Source organism: Mesoplodon bidens, assembly GCF_964165515.1.
Source record: "Mesoplodon bidens genome assembly, chromosome: X".
In the NCBI taxonomy this organism is placed as follows: Eukaryota; Metazoa; Chordata; class Mammalia; order Artiodactyla; family Ziphiidae; genus Mesoplodon; species Mesoplodon bidens.
Window position 1 is genome coordinate 127,717,232 of NC_138163.1, and position 20,097 is coordinate 127,737,328.

The window sequence follows — 20,097 nt, forward strand, 5'->3', positions numbered from 1 at the left end:
AGGAAAGAATTTTTACTTAATATGAATTTGCAATGATAGAAATCATAGTAGGGAGGTGCAGTTTCCTTAGCAGTAAAAACACATGATTCTTCACTCTTAAATTAGGAGATATCCACAAGCAAAAAGAAAGCACTTGAAGGAGAGAAATCACCTCAATTCAAGGCTAAATCATGAATATAAATGAGATATAAAATAAGAAAGCATCTTCATGAGAAACACAGAGAAGCTTCAAGAAAAGACCCTCTTCATTGAGTCCCTGTGTGTTGGGCATTATGGGGTAGATCCAAAGCAAATTCCAGACACTGGCCTTCTAGCCCATTTGTGCCTGACTATTCTAGACTTCTGACATATAAATCAGGAAACATTTCATTTCTGTTTAAGGTGGAGAGAAACAACACCAATACGCATACCCACAAATCCCCAAACAACAGCTGCCCTTGCAGTGGGATTTTCTGGATCCCCAAATTGAAAAAAGCCTTAAGGTTCTGAGTGTCCAGCCCTTCACATAGCAGAGGAGTCCCCTCTGCCATGTCATTTGTTTGAACATCTCCAACAACTGGGCGCTCACCTACTTTGATTCGACTCCTAATTATTAGTAGTTACTTGTTTATATTTTATCTGAAATCTACCACCCCAGTAACTTTCATCCGTTGATGCTCATTTTCCTCTTGGAACTAAACAGAATTCTGTCTTATGTCCCATCTCTTTCAATGCTGTAAGAGAGCCATCCTTTTGCCCCTAAATATTTTACTCCCAAGCTAGCCATCCTCTCTCATTTCAGCTGTTGCTCATATGCCATGATTTATAGCACTCTATGATATGACTCCTATGAAGGAGTTGAAGTTGGTCTATGTCCCTCATGAAATATATTTCCCAGAATTGAACATAATAAATCAAAGTATAGTAAGATTGATTATGAAAAGCACAGAACAGTCAGAATACTATGGATATATTTCTAATTAAACAGCCCAAGATTCCTTTGGGTTCTTTTTTCTTCTTTTGTTTTATAGCCTTATCATGCTCTTGGCTCTTATTGCCTTCAGGCTACTAACATCCCCAAGTCTTCTTTTCTACATGCTGCTATTTAGCAAGTTCTCTTTATATCCTTAACTTTGGTTCCAAGGATAGAACACTAAAACTTGTCCTATTTAAATTTCATTTTAACAGAGATGACCACTTATGCATTTATTTACATATTTATCCTGCCTTTTTGCAAAAGATACTAGTTGATACATCATCCCTGGGCCAATGCCAGTTTGGAATCTGCTTTGTCATCTGATTTATTCACACTCCCTCCCAGACTCTTGTTCTCTATACACTGATACCCAGGTCCACTTAGCCCATATCCAGGTTACTTAAAAAGGACCATGCTAGGAAAGCAACCCTGGTTGAAACAGATCTTCAACAAAATTTGCCAGATTTGACAGAGATCCATTAATCAGCATTCTTAGGATAGAATGATCATGTTGCTAAATTATCCTATCACCCATCCAGTTTCTCCATCTTCTCAGCAAGGATGTCATGAAAGTGTTTGAAAAATGCCTTGCAGAAGCACAGAAACGCTAAGTCTGCAGGATTCCTTTGATCTACTAGCCTAATAAACATATAACAAAAGAAACCAAAGCCTGTCTGTCAGGCTATCTCTTCTCAGTGAATTCGTGCTGGCTTCTTTAAGGATCACCTCCTCTCTCTCTGGGAGTTCACACACCACCCATTTGATATTCTTAATAGAGAATCAATATTGAAATCCCCGTTAACATTTGCATCATCTACCTTCTCCCCATTTTTGAAAACCAAGACATTTGCCCATCTCCTGTCTTCAGGAAGCACTTCTATTTCTAATCTATGGGAAAAATAGATTACAGATGATATTTTAAGGATCTCTTTAAAAAATTGTTTTCATATTCTCAGATATGATTTGTCCCAACCTGAAGACTTGCATTCTTTTAGCTTACATCCTTGGAATGGGAGTGATGGTGGTAGGGGGAGAGAACAGTTTCCCTGAAGAATGGGGGTACTGTTTTTAGAAGGAGTGAGGGATGCTGGGCAAACAAAAGAGATTCCACTGCAGCAGTGAACCTTCAAATTCAAATATACTTCAGCAAGCCTCGGTTCTCTCTAGCTGGTCTTTCTTGCATTAGTGTTACAGCTCTGTGCTGTTCTTGTGGTTTGAGTCTTTGATTGCTACCTCCCTCTTCCCAGGTTTTTATGTGTCCTTTACATTCTAAGCTCCTTAGAGAGACTTAGTCTCTCTCACCAGCACATTTAGTCTCTTGGATTACTTCCTCCACTATTATTAATAAGAGGCTCTAGTCCCTTCATACAGACAACAGTCCCTTCTGCTTATTTGTAATTGACATTTCCTGGAAGTTGATGCATTTATTCAATTTTATTGCTTTTAGTAGGCCCTGATCCCATTTTCGCAGTTTCTGTTACTAACATGGTTGAAAAAAAATTAGCCAAAGACCAGAGAAGATAAAGCCGTCAAGGGCTCCTGAGGTCAATAGGCTAGAAAATAAATTATTCCATTATCAGGATGAAAACTGGATCCTCACATTAACCTTCCTAATTGCTGGCTTACCTTGTTTTCATACTTTCTAAGTGAACAGGAACAAAGCCACTTGCTGCTGTTCTCATTAACACTAATGATCAATAAGTAGAAAAATTTTTTTTTGCTGATTCTTATATTTTGTTCAACATTATGTAGGCTTAATTTAGAGCTTATTAGGGCATTGCCAGTTTTGCTCATTATCTCCCCTATAAGATGAATATGTTTCTTAGGCAAGTAGTTAACATGAAGCAACAATGACTGACTCAGTTTTTGTCATTAAGCAAGGCTTTCAGTTATGTTTACTGCTGGGGGTGGGGAGAGAAGAAGCAAGCATGAGCATTTTAATATTGACTTATTTTAGATACTCCCAAGAAAAGGACGAGACGTACTTTACAACAAGTTCGGCGCTGAATGTCAATGACCAGAGCTGACTTGGTGTACAAGGCAAGTGTTTGCCTTGCATCCTCCCCTAAACTCTTTTGAGGTTCTTTCCAGCCATTAAAATAGTGCTCTGAAATGAAATTCCAATGCCTGCTACAACATGGATGATGAACCTTGAAAACACTATGCTAAGTGAAGGAAGCCATATACAAAGGACCACCTATGATATGCTTCCATTTATATAGAATGGCCAGAATAGGTAAATCTATAGACAGAAAGCAGACTAGTGGGGGAATTCCCTGGTGGTCCAGTGGTTAGGACTCGGCGCTTTCCCTGCCGTGGCCCAGGTTCAGTCCCCGGTCCGGGAACTAAGATCCCTCAAGCCTTACCGTACGGCCAAAGAAAACTCCCCAAAAAACAAAGAACCAAACAAAAAAAGGAAGCATAGCAGTGGCTGCCAGGGGCTGGGGGATGAGGGGAGTGTTGGGGAGATTGGAAGTGATGACTAAGGTGCGTGGGGTTTCTTTTTGGAGTGAGGAAAATGTTCTGAAATTGACTGTGGTGATGGTTGCACAGCTCTGTGAATACACTAAAAGCCACTGAACTGTACACTATAAATGGGTGAACTGTGTGGCACGTGAATTACATCTCAATAAACCTTTTTTTTTTTTTTAAAATCACACCCTACTCCTCCTGCTGCCATTATATACCACTCCCTCTTTCTTTGGAGTCTTTAGCAACTGGGTCACTGTCACCTTTTCCTTCAGGTCCTGCTACCATCCCGAATGACTCTGACATCCACATAGATGACCCACTACTCAACACCCAAGCGAGTCCCTTCCTGGGTCTTCTCTGCTCCAGTGCCCTTCCCCTCCTTTCTACTCGGCCATCACTCCGCTCTTATTTGTTGCGTTCCCCACCCAACCTCCCACTCCCCCACCTCTGAAACAATGCCCTCACAGGTCCCTCTTAGAACACGACTCCCAACACTTCCAGCTGGCTCTAATTCTAATCTGGCCCTGGTGGGCGTAGGGTTCTCCTCTTCCTCGACCTCATCACTTTGCCTCCTTCTGCTCTATCATATCAGCATCCACCACCTCCCTCCTGCCCTGAAACTCCCCGCTTTCACCACCACGGCTCTCTTTGTCTGGCTTGAATTCCACCACTTTGGTGTCTCATCCTTCTATCTCAGCCGTCTGGCAAATCTCAACCCTCCACCATTGCACCTAATTCCAGAATGACCCAGCCACAGTTCTAGTCTCCACTGCACACTCAGTGCCCTCAGTGATCCGTTCATATTGCGCCAGAAGCCTCTCTCCAGTTCTCCAAGGTTTCTAGGAGAAACCTGCTTCATGTTTCTCAACCCATCTCCACCTCCCTCTTCACGCCCAGCAGATAATCTTCCCTCCACCTCTATGTCAGAGAGGAAGAAGCTGCTTCCCTAGCACCCAACTATGTGCTTGCCTACATCCTTTCTTCCTCCCCCACCATTCACTGGTCGGAGCAAAATGGAAGAAATGCCCCTTTTCTTATTTAGCCTCTACTGTGTCTGGCTTACATCACCTCCTCACTACTCAGTGTCCTTGCAGGACTGAGTATTTAACGCCTTTCCCCCATATCTTCAACCTCTTCCTCTCTACTGACTCCTAGCTTGTCTCTCCCTCCTTAAGCAACAGCAGCACCTCCAACTTGATGCCACACCCCCCTCTCCAGCTCTCTCTCTTTCCTCCTCTTTAAATACAAACCTCGGGACTTCCCTGGTGGCAGAGTGGTTAAGAATCCACCTGCCAATGCAGGGGACACGGGTTCGAGCCCTGGTCTGGGAAGATCCCACGTGCCGTGGAGCAACTGAGCCTGTGTGCCACAACTACTGAGCCTGCGCTCTAGAGCCCGTGAGCCACAACTACTGAGCCCACATGCCACAACTACTGAAGCCCGCATGCCTAGAGCCCGTGCTCCGCGACAAGAGAAGCCACCACGAGAAGCCCGTGCACCGCAACAAAGAGTAGCCCCTGCTCACTGCAACTAGAGAAAGCCTGCGTGCAGCAACAAAGACCCAATGCAACCAAAAATAAATAAGTAAGTAAATTTATTAAAAATATATAAATACATTCCAACCTGTTGCAGTGTTCCTCCCAGAAAACAAAAAACTACATTCCATAGCCAGGCTTCTGGTTGTGATGTAGATTCCAACAATCAGGTGTACCTATGCGAGATTTGGAAGGAGGAAGTGATAGATCATGAAGAGGGGGCCTCACCTCTGCTATTTCTGCTGATGAGCATGGTTATGGAAGCATCTGGCTTTCAGTGGCAGTTGTAGAGGGAGTCCAATGTCCAGTCTCTAGCCACATGAGTGAAAAGAAGGAGCAACCATGGCATCCACTTTGCTGGCAGCAGCTTCCTGATTTCTTGATCACAGCAGAGGAGGTATAGGCTTGAAGCCAGCAGTTATGAAGACAGCTTCTTAGCATTCCAGCTCACTGATCATGGCAGACACAATGGCTCCCTGGCAGTCAAGTTCTGCAGTGTTATTCTGGAAGGTTTTCCTGGAAACTCAGCCTAGATTTTGCTCTTCCAATCATATTTAGACTGCTTTTGTTTATATTAGTTAGAACGGTTTATTTTATCTGCAACTAAACTCGGACTACAGTGTATCCTGCAGTTAACCACATTTCACCCTGAGTGATTTTTCTGAAACTCTAAAACTCAAATCCAATAATGGCACTGCCCTTGCTTAAAATCCTTCAGTGTCCCCCAATATCTTTATATAAAGCACAAATGTTTTACTCTTGTTAAAAGGTCCTGTATAACTTGGTCCTCTTATTCTCTGCAGACTTATCTTTACCCAGGTACTCTCTGACCACACTGACCTATTCAGGTCCTTAAGAGAGTCACACACTCATCGCTTTATCTTTGTACATGCTACTCTCCCTGTGCGGAACACTCTTGCCCAACTCACTTGTTTTGTTTTGTTTTTCAATTTTGGCCTAAAGTGTCTGTGTCCTCCAGGAACCCTTCTCAGACTCTACCACCTACCACAATCACCGAAACTCTGGGTTAGGCCCTCTCCTATATGCTCCCTTAGCACCCTGGCCTTCCCCCTTTTGAAACACTTACGTTACTGTATTGGGATTGCCAGTTGTAAACTGTGCCCTCCTGCCCTTATACCATATGCACCTGGCAGAAGGTTCCATGTCTAAGTTGTTCTCTATTTTATCCCCAGTACCCAGTGAGTACCTGGCCCAGACATAGGCATACAAATTGAAGTAATAAAGAAACTGAAACATTCTAAGCAGAGGGTCTAATCTCTGTTGGATTTATGTTTCAGAAAAAACACTCAGGTGGCCACATGCAGAAGGAACTGTAGTAATGGGATCAGATGGAGGGGAGGGGCTGAGACAGAAAGTCCAGTTTGTTGGTCTGACCTAGGGCAATATTAGTGGGGAAGGAAAGGAGGAGATTACTTCGTATGCTATGGTAGGGGGAGGGGAGCAGAAAAACTGATAACACTCAAGCAGCAATGAGACAGGGGCTTATTAATTTTTCTTTTGGCGTCAAACTAATTAACATTTCAAAGTAACATTTTCTGAGCGTCTACTCTATGTCAAGTATTGGATTAGATTCTGTGATAGAAAGATTAGTAAAATACTATCCCAGTCCTGGAGATCACAAGGGTTTCAGTCCACTAGTGGAGACACAAATACTTTAGTACCAGGCTGAGAGATAAGAGAAAGAAATGAAGAATTTATGTTTTGAGGGGCTGTGGGTGTGTGGTTTTTCAGTTTATTTGTTTTTGTCTAAAGATAATGGGTTAGTAGTTTATGGGCAACAGACAGTGGACTATGGTGGGAAAACACTGGCTGGAGACAGAACACAGGGCTCTTAGTTCCTCATCTACCACTAATGAGGTAGTATGATATTGAGCAATTTGTTTACTTCTCTGGGGCTTAATTTCCTTATTTGTAAAATGAAGTTTTTGAGTGAAATCACCTTTAAACACCTATTATTTTATGTATTTGTTATATTTAAAATGTGTGCATTATTTCTAAAAGTTTTTCAAATCATTCAATTAAAATGTCTGTGTATTCTAAATAGTGCTTTAGGATAAATGTTTTAACTTTGTCCTATATTATTTAGAAGACAAGGATATAATCTGATCATAAATCAACTGTCATCTTTGGTTTCTTGGTTCTAAGAAACTGACAACATCATCCACTTTTGACAATTAGGGATAGTTCGCCAGAATATGCTGCCCCTGCAACCCCCATTTCCTTGGCTCTTTCATCCACATGATTTTTAAAATTTTGCATTATCTACTGCCTGGTACAAATGCTATGTTTTGCCAGAGGAATGTAAAGCTAATGAAAAATCTCAAATCAGTCTTTCCTGCCCCTTTGATAGACCAGTAGTTTTAAATTCTGGACTCAGACCATATGACGATTCTCTTTAAATTTCAACGGAAAGGAGACACATGAAGGAGCACAAAAAGCAGGTTTAGAATCGAGACAAAGAGCTAGCCACTTGAAAATGCACCACTCTACCCATCACTATGGCTCCTTCTCTTCATAAGGAAGTGTGTAACAGCTTGAAAGGATGGCCAGTAATACTAACAGTTGTAACAGATGAACCCGGAAAAATGACTGGCTTAATACAAAGTTATTTCTCATTCACTTAAAGTACAGTTGGTGGTAGGAATGATGATGTGTGTCTGCTCCACGCAGTCATTCAGGAACCCAGGCTGACAGACTCAGCCATCCTCAAAACCCTACTTCCAAGGACACCTCGAAGTGTCAACATCCAGAGGGCAAAAGCAGGGTTGAGGAGGGAGGGAGGGAAGAGGCTTTCCTGTGGAGGGTTTTCTGGGCCCAGACTGACAGCACTTCCATCCACACTTCATAGCCTGGTCTCAGCTCCATGGGCACACCTAACCGCAGGGGTGGCTGAGGAACAGGGTCTAGCCGCATGTAAAGGAAGAGAAAGGGCAGATTTTGATTACTACGTAGTGGTTTCTGCCTTATCTAGGGATATGGATTCTGTCTACCTGGTCCCTCTCAACTCTCTCCTTTCCACCTCATGTCTATAATCGCTAACGAAGTATTCAGAGGTGATTCCTACTTGGCATAAGTAGTTGAAAAAAATTCTAGAGTAGTGATATTCATCACATAAGCATCTGATTTTTATGGTGCAAACTTCAAGTTTCTCCAAGTACTCTAATCTCTAACTTAGACTATTACAGTACATTAGTTTGTACAGGGCACACCACAATCATAGGCCACTATGGGTTGTGCATACAGACTGAACTTCAGGTTCATATAACTGAGACTATTACTCTCCCAATGGTATCAGACTTAATGAGGTCAGCAATAAAAAAATTCAGATCTCAAGTTTCCTTTAGATCATTTGTCTGGGAAAATTATATCACAATTACTGGCTTTGAGAACTTTCCTGTTATATGTCATAGCTTTTTTTGGTATAGAGCAGTGGTTCTCAAAGTGTGGTCCCAAGACCAGCAGCATCAGCACCACCTGGGAACTTCCTAGAAATACAACTCTCACCACAAAACTCCTAGAAGAAAACATAGGCAAAACATTCTCTGACATAAACCATAGCAATGTTTTTTAGGTCAGTCTCCCGATGAAAAAGAAATAAGAGCAAAAATAAACAAATGGGGACTAATCAAACTTAGAAGCTTTTGCACAGTAAAGGAAACCATCAAGAAAATGAAAAGAAAACCTATGGAAATGGAGAAAATATTTGCAAAAGATGTGACAAACAAGAGATTAATCTCCAAAATATACAAGCAGCTCATATAGCTCAATATCAAAAAAAACAAACAACCCAATAAAAAAATGGGCAGAAGAACTAAATAAACATTTCTCCAAAGAAGCCATACAGATGGACAACAGGCACATGAAAAGATGCTCAACATCGCTTATTATTAGAGAAATGCAAATCAAAACTACAATGAGCTACCACCTCACACTGGTCAGAATGGCCATCATTAAAAAGTCTACAAATAACAAATGCTGGGGAGGGTGTGCAGAAAAGGGAACCCTCCTACACTGTTAGCGGGAATGTAAGTTGGTGCAGCCACTATGGAGAACAGTATGGAGGTTCCTTAAAAAACTAAAAATAGAGTTACCATATGATCAGCAATCCCACTCCTGGGCATATATACAGAAAAGGCAAAAACTCTTTGAAATATTTGAAATATTTGAAAAGATACATGCACCCTTATGTTCATAGCAGCACTATAAACAATAGCCAAGACATGGAAATAACCTGTGTCCGTTGATAGACAAATGGATAAAGAAATGTGGTGTATATGTATATAAATACACACACACACACACACACACACACGAATATTACTCAGCCATAAGAAAGAATGAAATAATGCCATTTGCAGCAACATGGATGGACCTAGAGATTATCATACTAAGTGAAGTAAGTCGGACAGAGAAACACAAATATCATATATCATATATATGTGGAATCTAGAAAAATGATACAAATGAGCTTACTTACAAAACAGAAACAGGCTCACAGGTATAGAAAACAAACTTATGGTTACCAAAGGGGAAAAGTGGGGGAAGGGATAAATTAGGAACTCGGGATTAACAGATAGGCACTACTATATATAAAATAGATAAACAATACCTACAATGGAAAAGAATCTGAAAAAGAATGTATATATTCGGAATCACTTTGTTGTATACCAGAAACTAACACAACATTGTAAAACAACTATATTTCAATTAAAAAAAAGAAAAAAAAAAGAAATGTAATTATCAGGCCTCATGTCAGACGTGCTAAATCGGAAACTCTGGGGGTGGGGCCCAGCCATCTTGTGTTTTCACAGGTACCCTAAAGAATATCCTAGAACCACTAGTCTAGTTGAGTTAGATTACTGCTGAAACATCTCATTTTAAGGACCAGATCAAAAGAAAGTTATTTGAAACTGTTTTGTTGAAAGCATAGCAAATCTCTCTCTAATACTGCTGTGAATTAAGAGTGTTGTGGAAAACTGACAGAATTAAAAGACTGCTAAGAGCCCTGGGAGGTCATTAGGGCAAATAGTTTCCAAAGGTGTCAGTCACAGACATCTAAGGTTCTATGAAACATCTCTAGGGGTTTTCTAAAAGAAAATGTATTCATATGTTTGATTGGTGACTGCTCCCCTGACCATCCAGAGTTTGTTGCCAAAAGACATGGAATTTTGTATCAGGAGAAATAGTTTTGGAGCTTTAGGACAGAGTCAACATCTTACTCGTCTTTGTATCACCACTACTTTCCACAGTGCCCAGCAGAGAGCAAACACATAATAAACATTTATGTTAATAAATGAATGAATTGGGACTTCCCTCGTGGCGCAGTGGTTAAGAATCCGCCTGCCAATGCAGGGGACACGGATTTGAGTCTTGGTCCAGGAAGATCCCACATGCCGCAGAGCAACTAAGCCCGTGCACCACAACTACTGAGCCTGCGCTCTAGACCCTGAGGCCACAAGTACTGGGCCCGCGTGCCACAACTACTGAAGCCCATGTGCCCAGAGCCCGTGCTCCACAATGAGAGAAGCCACCACAATGAGAAGCCCACACACCACAACAAAGAGGAGCCCCCGCTCGCCCCCGCTCGCCCCAACTAGAGAAAGCCCACGCGCAGCAACGAAGACCCAAAACAGCGAAAAAAAAGTGAATGAATGAATGGATCGAATAGTCATCTCATGGATCCCGGTTCTGAATAACTTCCACTAATATTCCAGAATCACTTTGAAAAAAAATCCCCTTTGGATAGTTTATTCTAGTTACTTTGAAGAATACTGACTGCCTCATGTATGTGGCCAGTCTTTTCAGCAGTTAAGGATTTTACCTATCAAATATTAAGAATGCCTCCAACCCCAACCCCTCCGAGAGAAAAACAAACATATGAAGATAAGTGCTTGTTCCACTTCTTGAAATGTCTATAAAATATCTCCATTGCTGCATGTTAACCTTTTCAGTGACTAGCTCAGGGTTTCTCAACCTCGGCACTATTGACATTTTGGGCTGGATAATTCTCTGTCATGGAAGCTATTCTGTACATTGCAGCGCCATCACCAACTCTTCCCCCACCCCCGCCCCCCTGTGACAACCCAAATGTCTCCAGACACTGCCAAGTGTCCCCTGGTGGGGGATAAAATTGCCCAGCTTGAGAATCACTGCTTTAACCCAATATTAAAAGGAGAAGAGTCATTCTCCTGCATTTTATTCAAAGCTATGGAAACAGGCGTCAAGAAAGAATGCATGTTCCACATTTCCCTTTAGCTCATTGTTGAGGACTTCAGCAGTGACAACTCTATTTATTTGAAATGATTTGGTTCACAAATCCTCATTATTTTAGGCCAGTGTTCTCCTTGGAACAACTTTATCTTAGAAGATGCAAATTCACAAACCCTGAGCATCTTTTTTACACTTACTGTGATCTTCTACAATGATTCAGCACTGAATTTCATTACAAGACATTTTCATTTAATAAATTTTATATAATATATAGACTGGCTAAAGGAACACTGTACAAATCCTTAATACAGTGTTAGCACTAACAGAAGAATTTTTATCTACTTCGTTACAATATTTTAAAAAATTATCTAAGTAAAACCTACGGTAAAATAAAATGTAATAATAACCTTTATTACATCCTACCTCAAGATTCTGTCTCTGGAAAGAAAGTCTTCATTGCATCTGGAATTTACTTCTTGGTATTGAAAGAATATGCTAATAATTCTATTTCTTGATTCATGTTGGATCGTATCTATTTTCTTCCTGTTACCGCATGAGGATTTAGCATTATTTCAACATCCCCTCGCATCTGTCCTCCATATTCTCAAGATAAATATACTACAATTTTTTCTTAAATCGTCAGTGTTTAATCATGAGCCAATAGTGTACCCTGACATCCTCGTTGACATCCTCACGCTACTGTCCCCTCCCTTACTGTCCATGTGGGTCTATACTTTAAACATTCCTCTTCGGGCTTCCCTGGTGGCGCAGTGGTTGAGAGTCCGCCTGCCGATGCAGGGGACACGGGTTCATGCCCCGGTCTGGGAAGATCCCACATGCTGCGGAGCGGCTGGGCCTGTGAGCCATGGCTGCTGAGCCTGCGCGTCCGGAGCCTGTGCTCCGCAACGGGAGAGGCCACAACAGTGAGAGGCCCACATACCGCAAAAAAAAAAAAAAAACAAAAAAAACAAAAAAAAAACATTCCTCTTCTTTTTTTTTCATTTAATGGCATTTTGAGAGGGAGAGGAGATAAAAGCATATAGCCATCACACATTTAATAGGAAACTAAAATTATTTTTGAAAACTTATAAAAGACTACATATAAAGTCTCAAAATTTTACTGTTAAAAGGTAGAATCTCTACTTTACCCTCACCTCTTGCACTTAGCACAAATAAAAGCTAGGCACTTTTTTTGTTGTTGTTTAAGAAACAAGTGATGTTAAACAGACTTACTCTGATCATTTTGCAATATATATATAAATATTGAACCATTATGTTGTACACCTGAAACTAATGTTACATGTCAACTATACCTCTATAAAAACATAAATAAAAGAAAAGGCAGGTTACCAGAAAGACTTCAATTCTTCCCCTTCTGTACACTTGGGACACAGTTACCATTCCTATTTCATGATAAATCTGTTCTTCTCTCTTCTGACTTTGCCGAATTTTCCTTTATCTACCTGGGACATTGAAACCTGGGAAACATCTGGCAGCCGTGCACCATGCAACTACATGTTCTTGTTCCATGAGAAACGGTACTGTAATAAATGTTTCCTGTATCAAAAAAAAAAGTATAAAATCTGATTTTTAGTTTTTCATAAAAAATAATTTTTGCACCATCAATCAATAACAACCAAGAAATCAGGACCACCCAGATAACAAAAGCAGAGGACTAAAAAAAGAGACCCTATTAACATGACAGATGAAGAAGATACCAGGTGAGAAGAATCAGCTATATAACAAAGCCCACAATTTGGCAATTATGGGAAGCAAAGTCAAACAGTCAATTACCAACAAAGACAATAACAGTGCTTCTTTTGTCTTTCACGGTGAATGCACAATAAGCTCTTAATACTTAGACTGGGAAATAAACCATCTATAATCTACTGGAAAAGACCATCTGCTTCTATAAATTTTGTTCTTATACACTTGCCAAAAGAAGAGAACATATTAACAAAATAATGGGCCCTGCACTGTTAATTGCTAGGTTGTTTGCAGTTGTGCTGTTGCTATTAGAATTTAATAAGCCATTCCTTCTGCTAAATTAATAAGCAGCCAAGATTATGTAATAGCTGCTTTCAGCTGCTAATTATTTTTCCCATAATTCCCTTCCCTCCCTCCCCGCAACCTCCACTTTTTCTTGGCTAGTAATACCAGAGACTGACAATATGTCATCAGCAAGTCTCCCGTCCTCGTTTTCAGAACCACAGACCAACATCAGGAGCATAACCAATGAGCTTAAACTTGGAGGTGGTTATCTCAGGAACCTTGAGGACACGAGTTTTGTACAGAAAAAGAGAAAAGCAGCATTTGGATTCAGAGGGCGAGTTTTCATTACATCGTATTAGATCTATCTTTGACTGGCTAATGGCATCTGTTTTGTGTAGTAAGGGAGAAATGGGGCATTAACATGTGCCTCTGGGGCAGGATTGGTCCTGTTGCTGAAATTTGGGCAGGGGGCCTAAAGACCTACAGAAAGCCAGCTCTGTGCTTTGTGTTGACCACTTCTTTAATACTACAGTATACGTTTAGCATACACGTTGGTAGGAAATTTTCCAAGCAGCATAGCAGCGTTTAAAAGGGAAGGTATTCCAGAAAAAAAAAAAAGAAGGTATTGTATATTTTTATTTTGCCAAAGAAGGGCATTAAAAAATGCCCCCAAATTCCTATTATATACTATCTTAGTTTTATAGACATTTTAACACACACAAAAAGAACACAATCCCTAATAAAGGATTCCTTTAGATTGATTAAATTTAGCTTCCTGAAAAACTTAGCATCTCTTTTTCCCTTTGGGCCGTTAAAAAATTCGGGCGACTATGTTTGGGAACCTCTGCAAAAAGGGCATAGCTTAACAAAAGCAATTTTCTAGCTTCCTTTGTAAGAACCGAGGTGACTGGGGTAATGAATAGCATTCGACATGAGAAACCCGTGGCTGTTCAAGCAAGGTCACTTAATCCCGTGGGGCTCCCCTTTCCTCATCTGTAAAAGATGAGTCGGACTGGATGATTCATCCATTCTTTCATTCAAAAAAATATGTACATCCATTATGTGCCAGACACAATGCTCAGCACTATGTTTTTTAACAAATCTACAATTTTATAATCCTTATCAGTCAGCTCACATTTATTAGTGGTGTTATATACTAGGCAGTGAACTAGGTTGGGATGCAAAATGAAGAAAATTCAAGATGTGCTAATGGGCATATGGATGAAAGAGGGATTCCTTCTTACAGGGTTTGAGTGAGGCTTCATAGGAGCTGTGACATTTGAGAGCAAGGGCATGCCAGGCAGAGCAAGTTGTCGACAAGACTAACTGGAACCCAGGCGGATGTGGGGGAGGAGAGGGGAGACTCCGTGTGAAAGAAGCGGGATCTTGAAATGAGGTGCTGTCTAGGCTTTTCAGCTGAGAACGGACAGTAACTCCTCAGGTCCGCAGCACTGAGGACGGACGAGGCAAGCCCCGGGAAGAGACACTTGCACAGCTTGGGGCGAAAAGGTGTCTAGGGCTGTAGCAGTGCGATGGGAAGCAGGGGTCGGATTCCGGACGGTTTTGAGGTAAAGTAATTGTAAAGAGCACTCTAAACGCGTGCACGAGCTCCAAGAAAGAGCTGACTTGTTTTCCTCAGAGTTGCAGCACTCCCTCTCTCCCCTCACCAACATCACCAGCCATTACACCGCCCCGTCCCACCCTCTTGGGGCACGGAAAGTTATCCGAGCTCGAATGTGGTTCTTGGCAGTCCAGATCTTCCCTGCCCCGCATAGCAGGCTCAACAAAGGGCACCGCGAAACACTACCTTCTCACCACAAAATAGCCGAGACAGCTGCGTGCGCGTCCCGGTGGCACACTCAGGAGTGCGCAGGCGCGCCGGCCCCGGTGGCGGCCGCTTCCGGGTCACGTGGCCTGGCTTCCGGTTCGGACCACCCCTCTTGGTAAAGACGCGGCCAATCGGCTTCCTCGGACTGGGCGGTCACCTGAGCTGTCTCCGGTGCCGTAGGCAACAGCCGAGCTGCGTCCCGCGCACCGCCCAGCCCGCCCCTCTGCTCGCCGCAGCCATGGCTCCTCCCCCGTCCTGCCCCCGAGGCGGGGTCTGTCGGCTCGCCCTCCCCTGGCCGCCTAAGCCTTTACTCCGCGAACCGGGTCCTCTACCCACAGCAACACGGCTTCTCTTCCTCAGCTCAGCGACAGGGGCTTCCCCTCAGCCGCCGCCTCCGCCGGCCGAGCCCCGCCGCGCCTGCGGCCCGCGGCCGCCGTAAGTCCCAAGAGGCGAGTGGGGGCGCCGGGGACGGGGAGCGGGGAGGGAGGGTCGGGCGAGCCCCCCGCTGCCCCACGAGCGCCCCGACGACCCCACCCTGCGTCCGCCCGCCCGGCCCGCCACTGGGGCACCGCGCCTCGAAACTCACTTCTCTTTGCGTCCGCGCCCCTCTCCACTCGGCGCCGCGCCCCAGGATGCGGGGGCCAGTCTCGGACGCTGCGGCGGCCCCGCGGCACCTGTGGTTCGGGAATCGCCTCAAGTTTTGCGGGGCATTTGCGGGCGGGGTCGGCGGCCGGGGGCGGCGGCGACCGAGGACCCTTGGCGCCCCCTGCTCGGCGGCGGTTGCCATTGTCTGCCCCGCTCCTTGCCTGTCACCTCTCCCGGGCTCGATCGGTCAGTGATGGAGTGCGGCCCCCCGTGGGGCGGCGGGCAGGCATCGGAGACGGCCGGACCGAGGAACGCTGGCCCTGAGCCCGCTCCGCGGCCGAGCCCATTGTTTTTAATACCAATCTCCAGGAATTGAGGTGCTCTGTGATTTGTGGCAAAATCAGAGAGCGTTGGTTTTTAACTAGAGGAAAGGAATACTTGTGCCTTGCGACCGGGCATCGTCCAATGTTAACATATAATTTATTTTCAAGAGTGAATTATTTATTCGTCATATAAAGTGGTGGTGGTGGTGGGGGAGATGGTGGAGACTGCTATAGACTCCCTTGAGTCCTTGAGTTCCGAAAGCAACCCCCCAGCCCTCCTGGTCATCGAGATCCTGGAATACGGGTCTGTTCTTTTCCAAGTTCTGCTAACGGGTTTGCATGAAACGTTGTCCAGTTGATGCTTTACTTGCTGTCCCCTTCTAATGCCGCTATCTTAACAGGACTTCTATGTGAGGCACTTTGACATCAATAAACGAATATTGTTCGTTTATTTCGTGCCAGGCATCCTTTTTAAGTGAGGTGTTTTCAGCCAATTTTAACTTTAATAAAGTTAAATTGTTGCATCGTAAATTTCTAAATATTTTGATGCCCGTTTGGATTATTACAAAAAGCGGCAATGATTTCTTAGCGAAATTTAGGGCCCATTTTATTCAAATTGACTGTATAAATTCCCCCACCCCATATTCAAATTCGGCATGGTGTGGTGAATATTAAGAGTCAGGCTGAATCTTACTTGCGGTAACTAGTACTGGAACATAGAATAGTTAAAAGAAAAAATATATATATATCTGAATTCTACCTTTAAATTACCTTTGTAGAAACAGTGCTTATCTGTTTGCAGTTGAGAAGACCAGTTGAATTATTATACAAGAAGGTTTCCTTAAAAACTAAACATGTAGACTAATCATCATTTGCAGATTCCAAATAAATATATACAAAATAGTTTGTGTAAAATACACTAGACTTCAGCATCTGCTCCATCTGTAGATGCTATGTTTTTTATCGTTTTAAATGAAGTATTTCGTGTAATGTGTGAATGTGTGTAGCTCTTATTTTGGCTTTTTAAAGGTTTTATTCTCTTAGGTAAAATTATATTAACTCACTTTATTGTGTGTATATTTACGGTGGAATTTTTAAAATGAGATGAGAGGGATACTTAAATCAGGCTTTTATTAAGAAAAATGCATTTATGGGATTTTTTTTGGTTTATATTTTAGATTTTTTGTTTTGCTTAAAATATGTACGCATAAACTGAAGAGAGCATTCTAAGTTATAGCAGTCTGTCTACAAGTAATTCGGTCTGGAACTAGGACAGCTTGTTCTGTTTAGGGTGAAAAATAGTAGATCTGTTTCTTTCAAGTGCATCTAAACCAGTTGATGTCAACAATTCTCTTTTGATGCATATACATACATTCCTATAGCACAGGTACACAATAGTTTCTTAAATTGCAAGAATTATCTTTTTCATCAGAATTTTCACTTCACCTGTTTTTGTCCTCCCGTCCCGCCCCCCCCCCCAAAACATACATGGAACAGGGTGGGGTGGGAGGATTTGCATCTGGTGGGAAGATCTTTCTATAAGAATTTCCTGCTATTTTAACTGACATAGAAATATTGATGGCTACTCATCATTTGTTAGCTAAACGCCCTGTCACCCAAAGCTTCTCTGTGCAGCATGTCATCTTAACCTTAACTTTATTGAATCAAAGTATTGCCTGTAATCTTGGTTCTGTTTATCTTAACAGATGCAGTTTATGTTGCTTTTTAGTCGTCAGGGAAAGCTTCGACTGCAGAAATGGTACGTCCCATTATCAGACAAAGAGAAGAAAAAGATCACAAGAGAACTTGTTCAAACCGTTTTAGCACGGAAACCTAAAATGTGCAGCTTTCTTGAGTGGCGAGATCTGAAGATTGTTTACAAAAGGTATATTTTGATTTATCAGGAAGGTGAAATAGAATCAAATGTTAGATCATTTATAATGTGGAAATTGCAGACTTTTGAGGGATGACATTTATAAATAATGATTAATAAAGATATAGATGAAATAGTCTTAAGGTAAAGCTTTGTATTTTTAAGATAACTGCTGTTTTGATTTATTACCCAGGCTAAAAGGTTAAAATCATGGAAATCTTTTTACACGAAATTATGTGACTGAAGGCATAAATGATACTTCATGCTTAATCATCTTTTTAGGAAATTTGAAAGAATTCATTTCTTTGCAGGGGAAAATAAGATCAGTATTTTAAATTGTGTGAGTAATTCTCTGAATTTAGATAAGCATTTACCCTCCACCACCACCTTCTCCCCACAAATCTGTAAAGTAATGACTGATATTTGTCATGCCTTTTAATCTAAAAGATCTCTTACTCACTTATAAACACCTTGCATACATAGACCATTTTAGTCATAGATGTAAAAACTGGATATATACAGGATTTGTTCGTTAGGGCTTATTAATTTGAAGTACACTTGTTGCTGTGGTGGAGGTGTGATTATATCTGGTAGATAGATAATTTTGCCAAGAACAGACTTTTAAAATTTTGATGTTGCAAAATGACTCATAGGTTGGCCTTGAACACTAAGCTTTTTTAAAAATGCTATACATCTTTATTAATACCTGAAATTTTTAAATACCTTAAAATAAACTTCTCAAGGTTGTTCTCATAAGGTTAAAAGAAATATAATTACTTTGTTTCTTCCCCATTTCTGTTCCCTTACAAATAATTTACTGAATTTAAGATAAGAACATTCATGCATATAAAAATTCTTTCCTGGGGGGGATGTGCAGGGAACTGACTGTATGGGCTGTGAGGAGGGTCAAAGAGAAGCCTGGGTTTTCTTTCAGTTTTCCTTTATTACACTACAATATGAGTGGGGTTTGTGGGGGAGATGGTAGAGAAAGTCATGAAGGTTATAGGACGTCTAGAACTTTAAAAATACCATAGACTCCTCTTTAGAATAGAATGAATATTAGTCATCTTTGGGTGATTTTGTATCCAGTGTTTGGTTTAGTATTTGTTGAGAAAAATCATAGCATTTTAGAGCTGGGAGATGTTATAGAGTAATGTAGTCAAGTTTTTTTTTTTTTTTTTAAAAAGCTTTTTGCCCCAAGGATAGAACCTTAAATGAAACAAGTGGAAGTGGAGGTGCTTGTGTGAAATCAGGACTGTATCTCAACTCATTTGGCTTCCACCCTCTCTGTAGATGGTTCCTGAGTTTGAAAACCACTACTGTTGATCAAACTTCAGCTTTATAAAAAATGAGAATTTGGGAGAAGTGACTTGTCCAAGGTCAGTTGCTAGTGACTGCCATAGTGGCCAGAACTCAAATCTTAAGCCTGGAGGCAAGGGTTTTAAACTGGGATGAATAGAAAATTTGCATTTCTTTAAAGATCCTGTAGTTGGAGAATGGGTGGGGGGAGGGCTGAGACTGGCGCCTGAGGGATCTGTTAGGAGCAGTCCTGAAGGAAGACCTCTGCTGTGGGCTCAGCAGGTGGAAGAGCTGTTCCCAAGGTAAGTTTGATAAGACTTGGTCACCGCTAGAAGCAGGGAGGGCAGTGAAAGAAGGGGAGGAGTGGGGTTATTCCACATTTCTGGTTCAGTTGATGGGGTAAATGGTGAAGCAGAAGGTTGACTTTGAGGGGCCTGTGTGACTTCCATTTGGAGATGCCTAGTTTTCTCAGGGTGGGCATAGGCATGGAAGTCTGGGGGAAAATTAGGCATAAAGCGTTAGATCACCAGCATTCAAGCAGCAGGCAAAGGATAAGTATAAGGTCAGTCACATTGGGGAAGGGGAGAGAGTTTCAAAAATAAGGCCACCAGTGCCAAAGGTCGCATAAAGTTCAACTGAAGTGAAGAATATTAGATTTTACAGTGAGCATTTCACAAAATGCCCATCAGAACATTTTCAGTGGAATGGTAGAGACAGAACTCTCGAAGAAATGGGGCAAAGTGTGAAGAGGTGAAGACAATAAAACAGGTGTAGACTATTGGGGAGCTTTGCTATGAAGGACAGAAGAGGTGATAACCACCTGTAGACAGGGGTGGGGGACAGGGTTAAAAAATGGCATAGGAGAGTTAAGCTTATTTCTAGATAGGGGAAGGAGTCCCCCGTGTGGAGGAGGAAAATACAAGCAAGGGTATCAGTCCCAGGAATCAAGATTCCTGTAGCTGAAGGAGATGGCCTGTCAAAAGAAAAGAAGGCACTACTTGGTG

At 42.0% G+C, this 20,097-nt stretch overlaps 1 protein-coding gene and 1 long non-coding RNA gene across 5 annotated transcripts in view; one reads left to right on the top strand and one right to left on the bottom strand.

The window, feature by feature from the left end:
- LOC308608689 overlaps window positions 1-15,068 on the bottom strand; it is a 210,401-nt gene extending 195,333 nt beyond the window's left edge. Inside the window, exons 1-2 of the long non-coding RNA XR_014014213.1 lie at window positions 14,993-15,068; window positions 12,544-12,750 (exon numbers count right to left, since the gene is read on the bottom strand). This is a non-coding gene — a long non-coding RNA (uncharacterized lncRNA). The remainder of the gene's footprint in view (window positions 1-12,543; window positions 12,751-14,992) is intronic.
- Window positions 15,069-15,306: 238 nt separating this feature from the next.
- Window positions 15,307-20,097, top strand: part of AP1S2 (adaptor related protein complex 1 subunit sigma 2) — a 28,986-nt gene continuing 24,195 nt past the window's right edge. For 2 of the 4 annotated variants that reach the window (XM_081221643.1, XM_081221644.1), the window contains exons 1-2: window positions 15,312-15,448; window positions 17,628-17,806. In XM_081221643.1, the coding sequence (XP_081077769.1) occupies window positions 17,628-17,806 (179 nt within the window). In that variant the 5' untranslated portion in view covers window positions 15,312-15,448. Of the gene's footprint in view, window positions 15,463-17,627; window positions 17,807-20,097 lie in introns of all 4 variants that reach the window. The other 2 variants (XM_081221642.1, XM_081221641.1) reach the window with 2 other exon arrangements.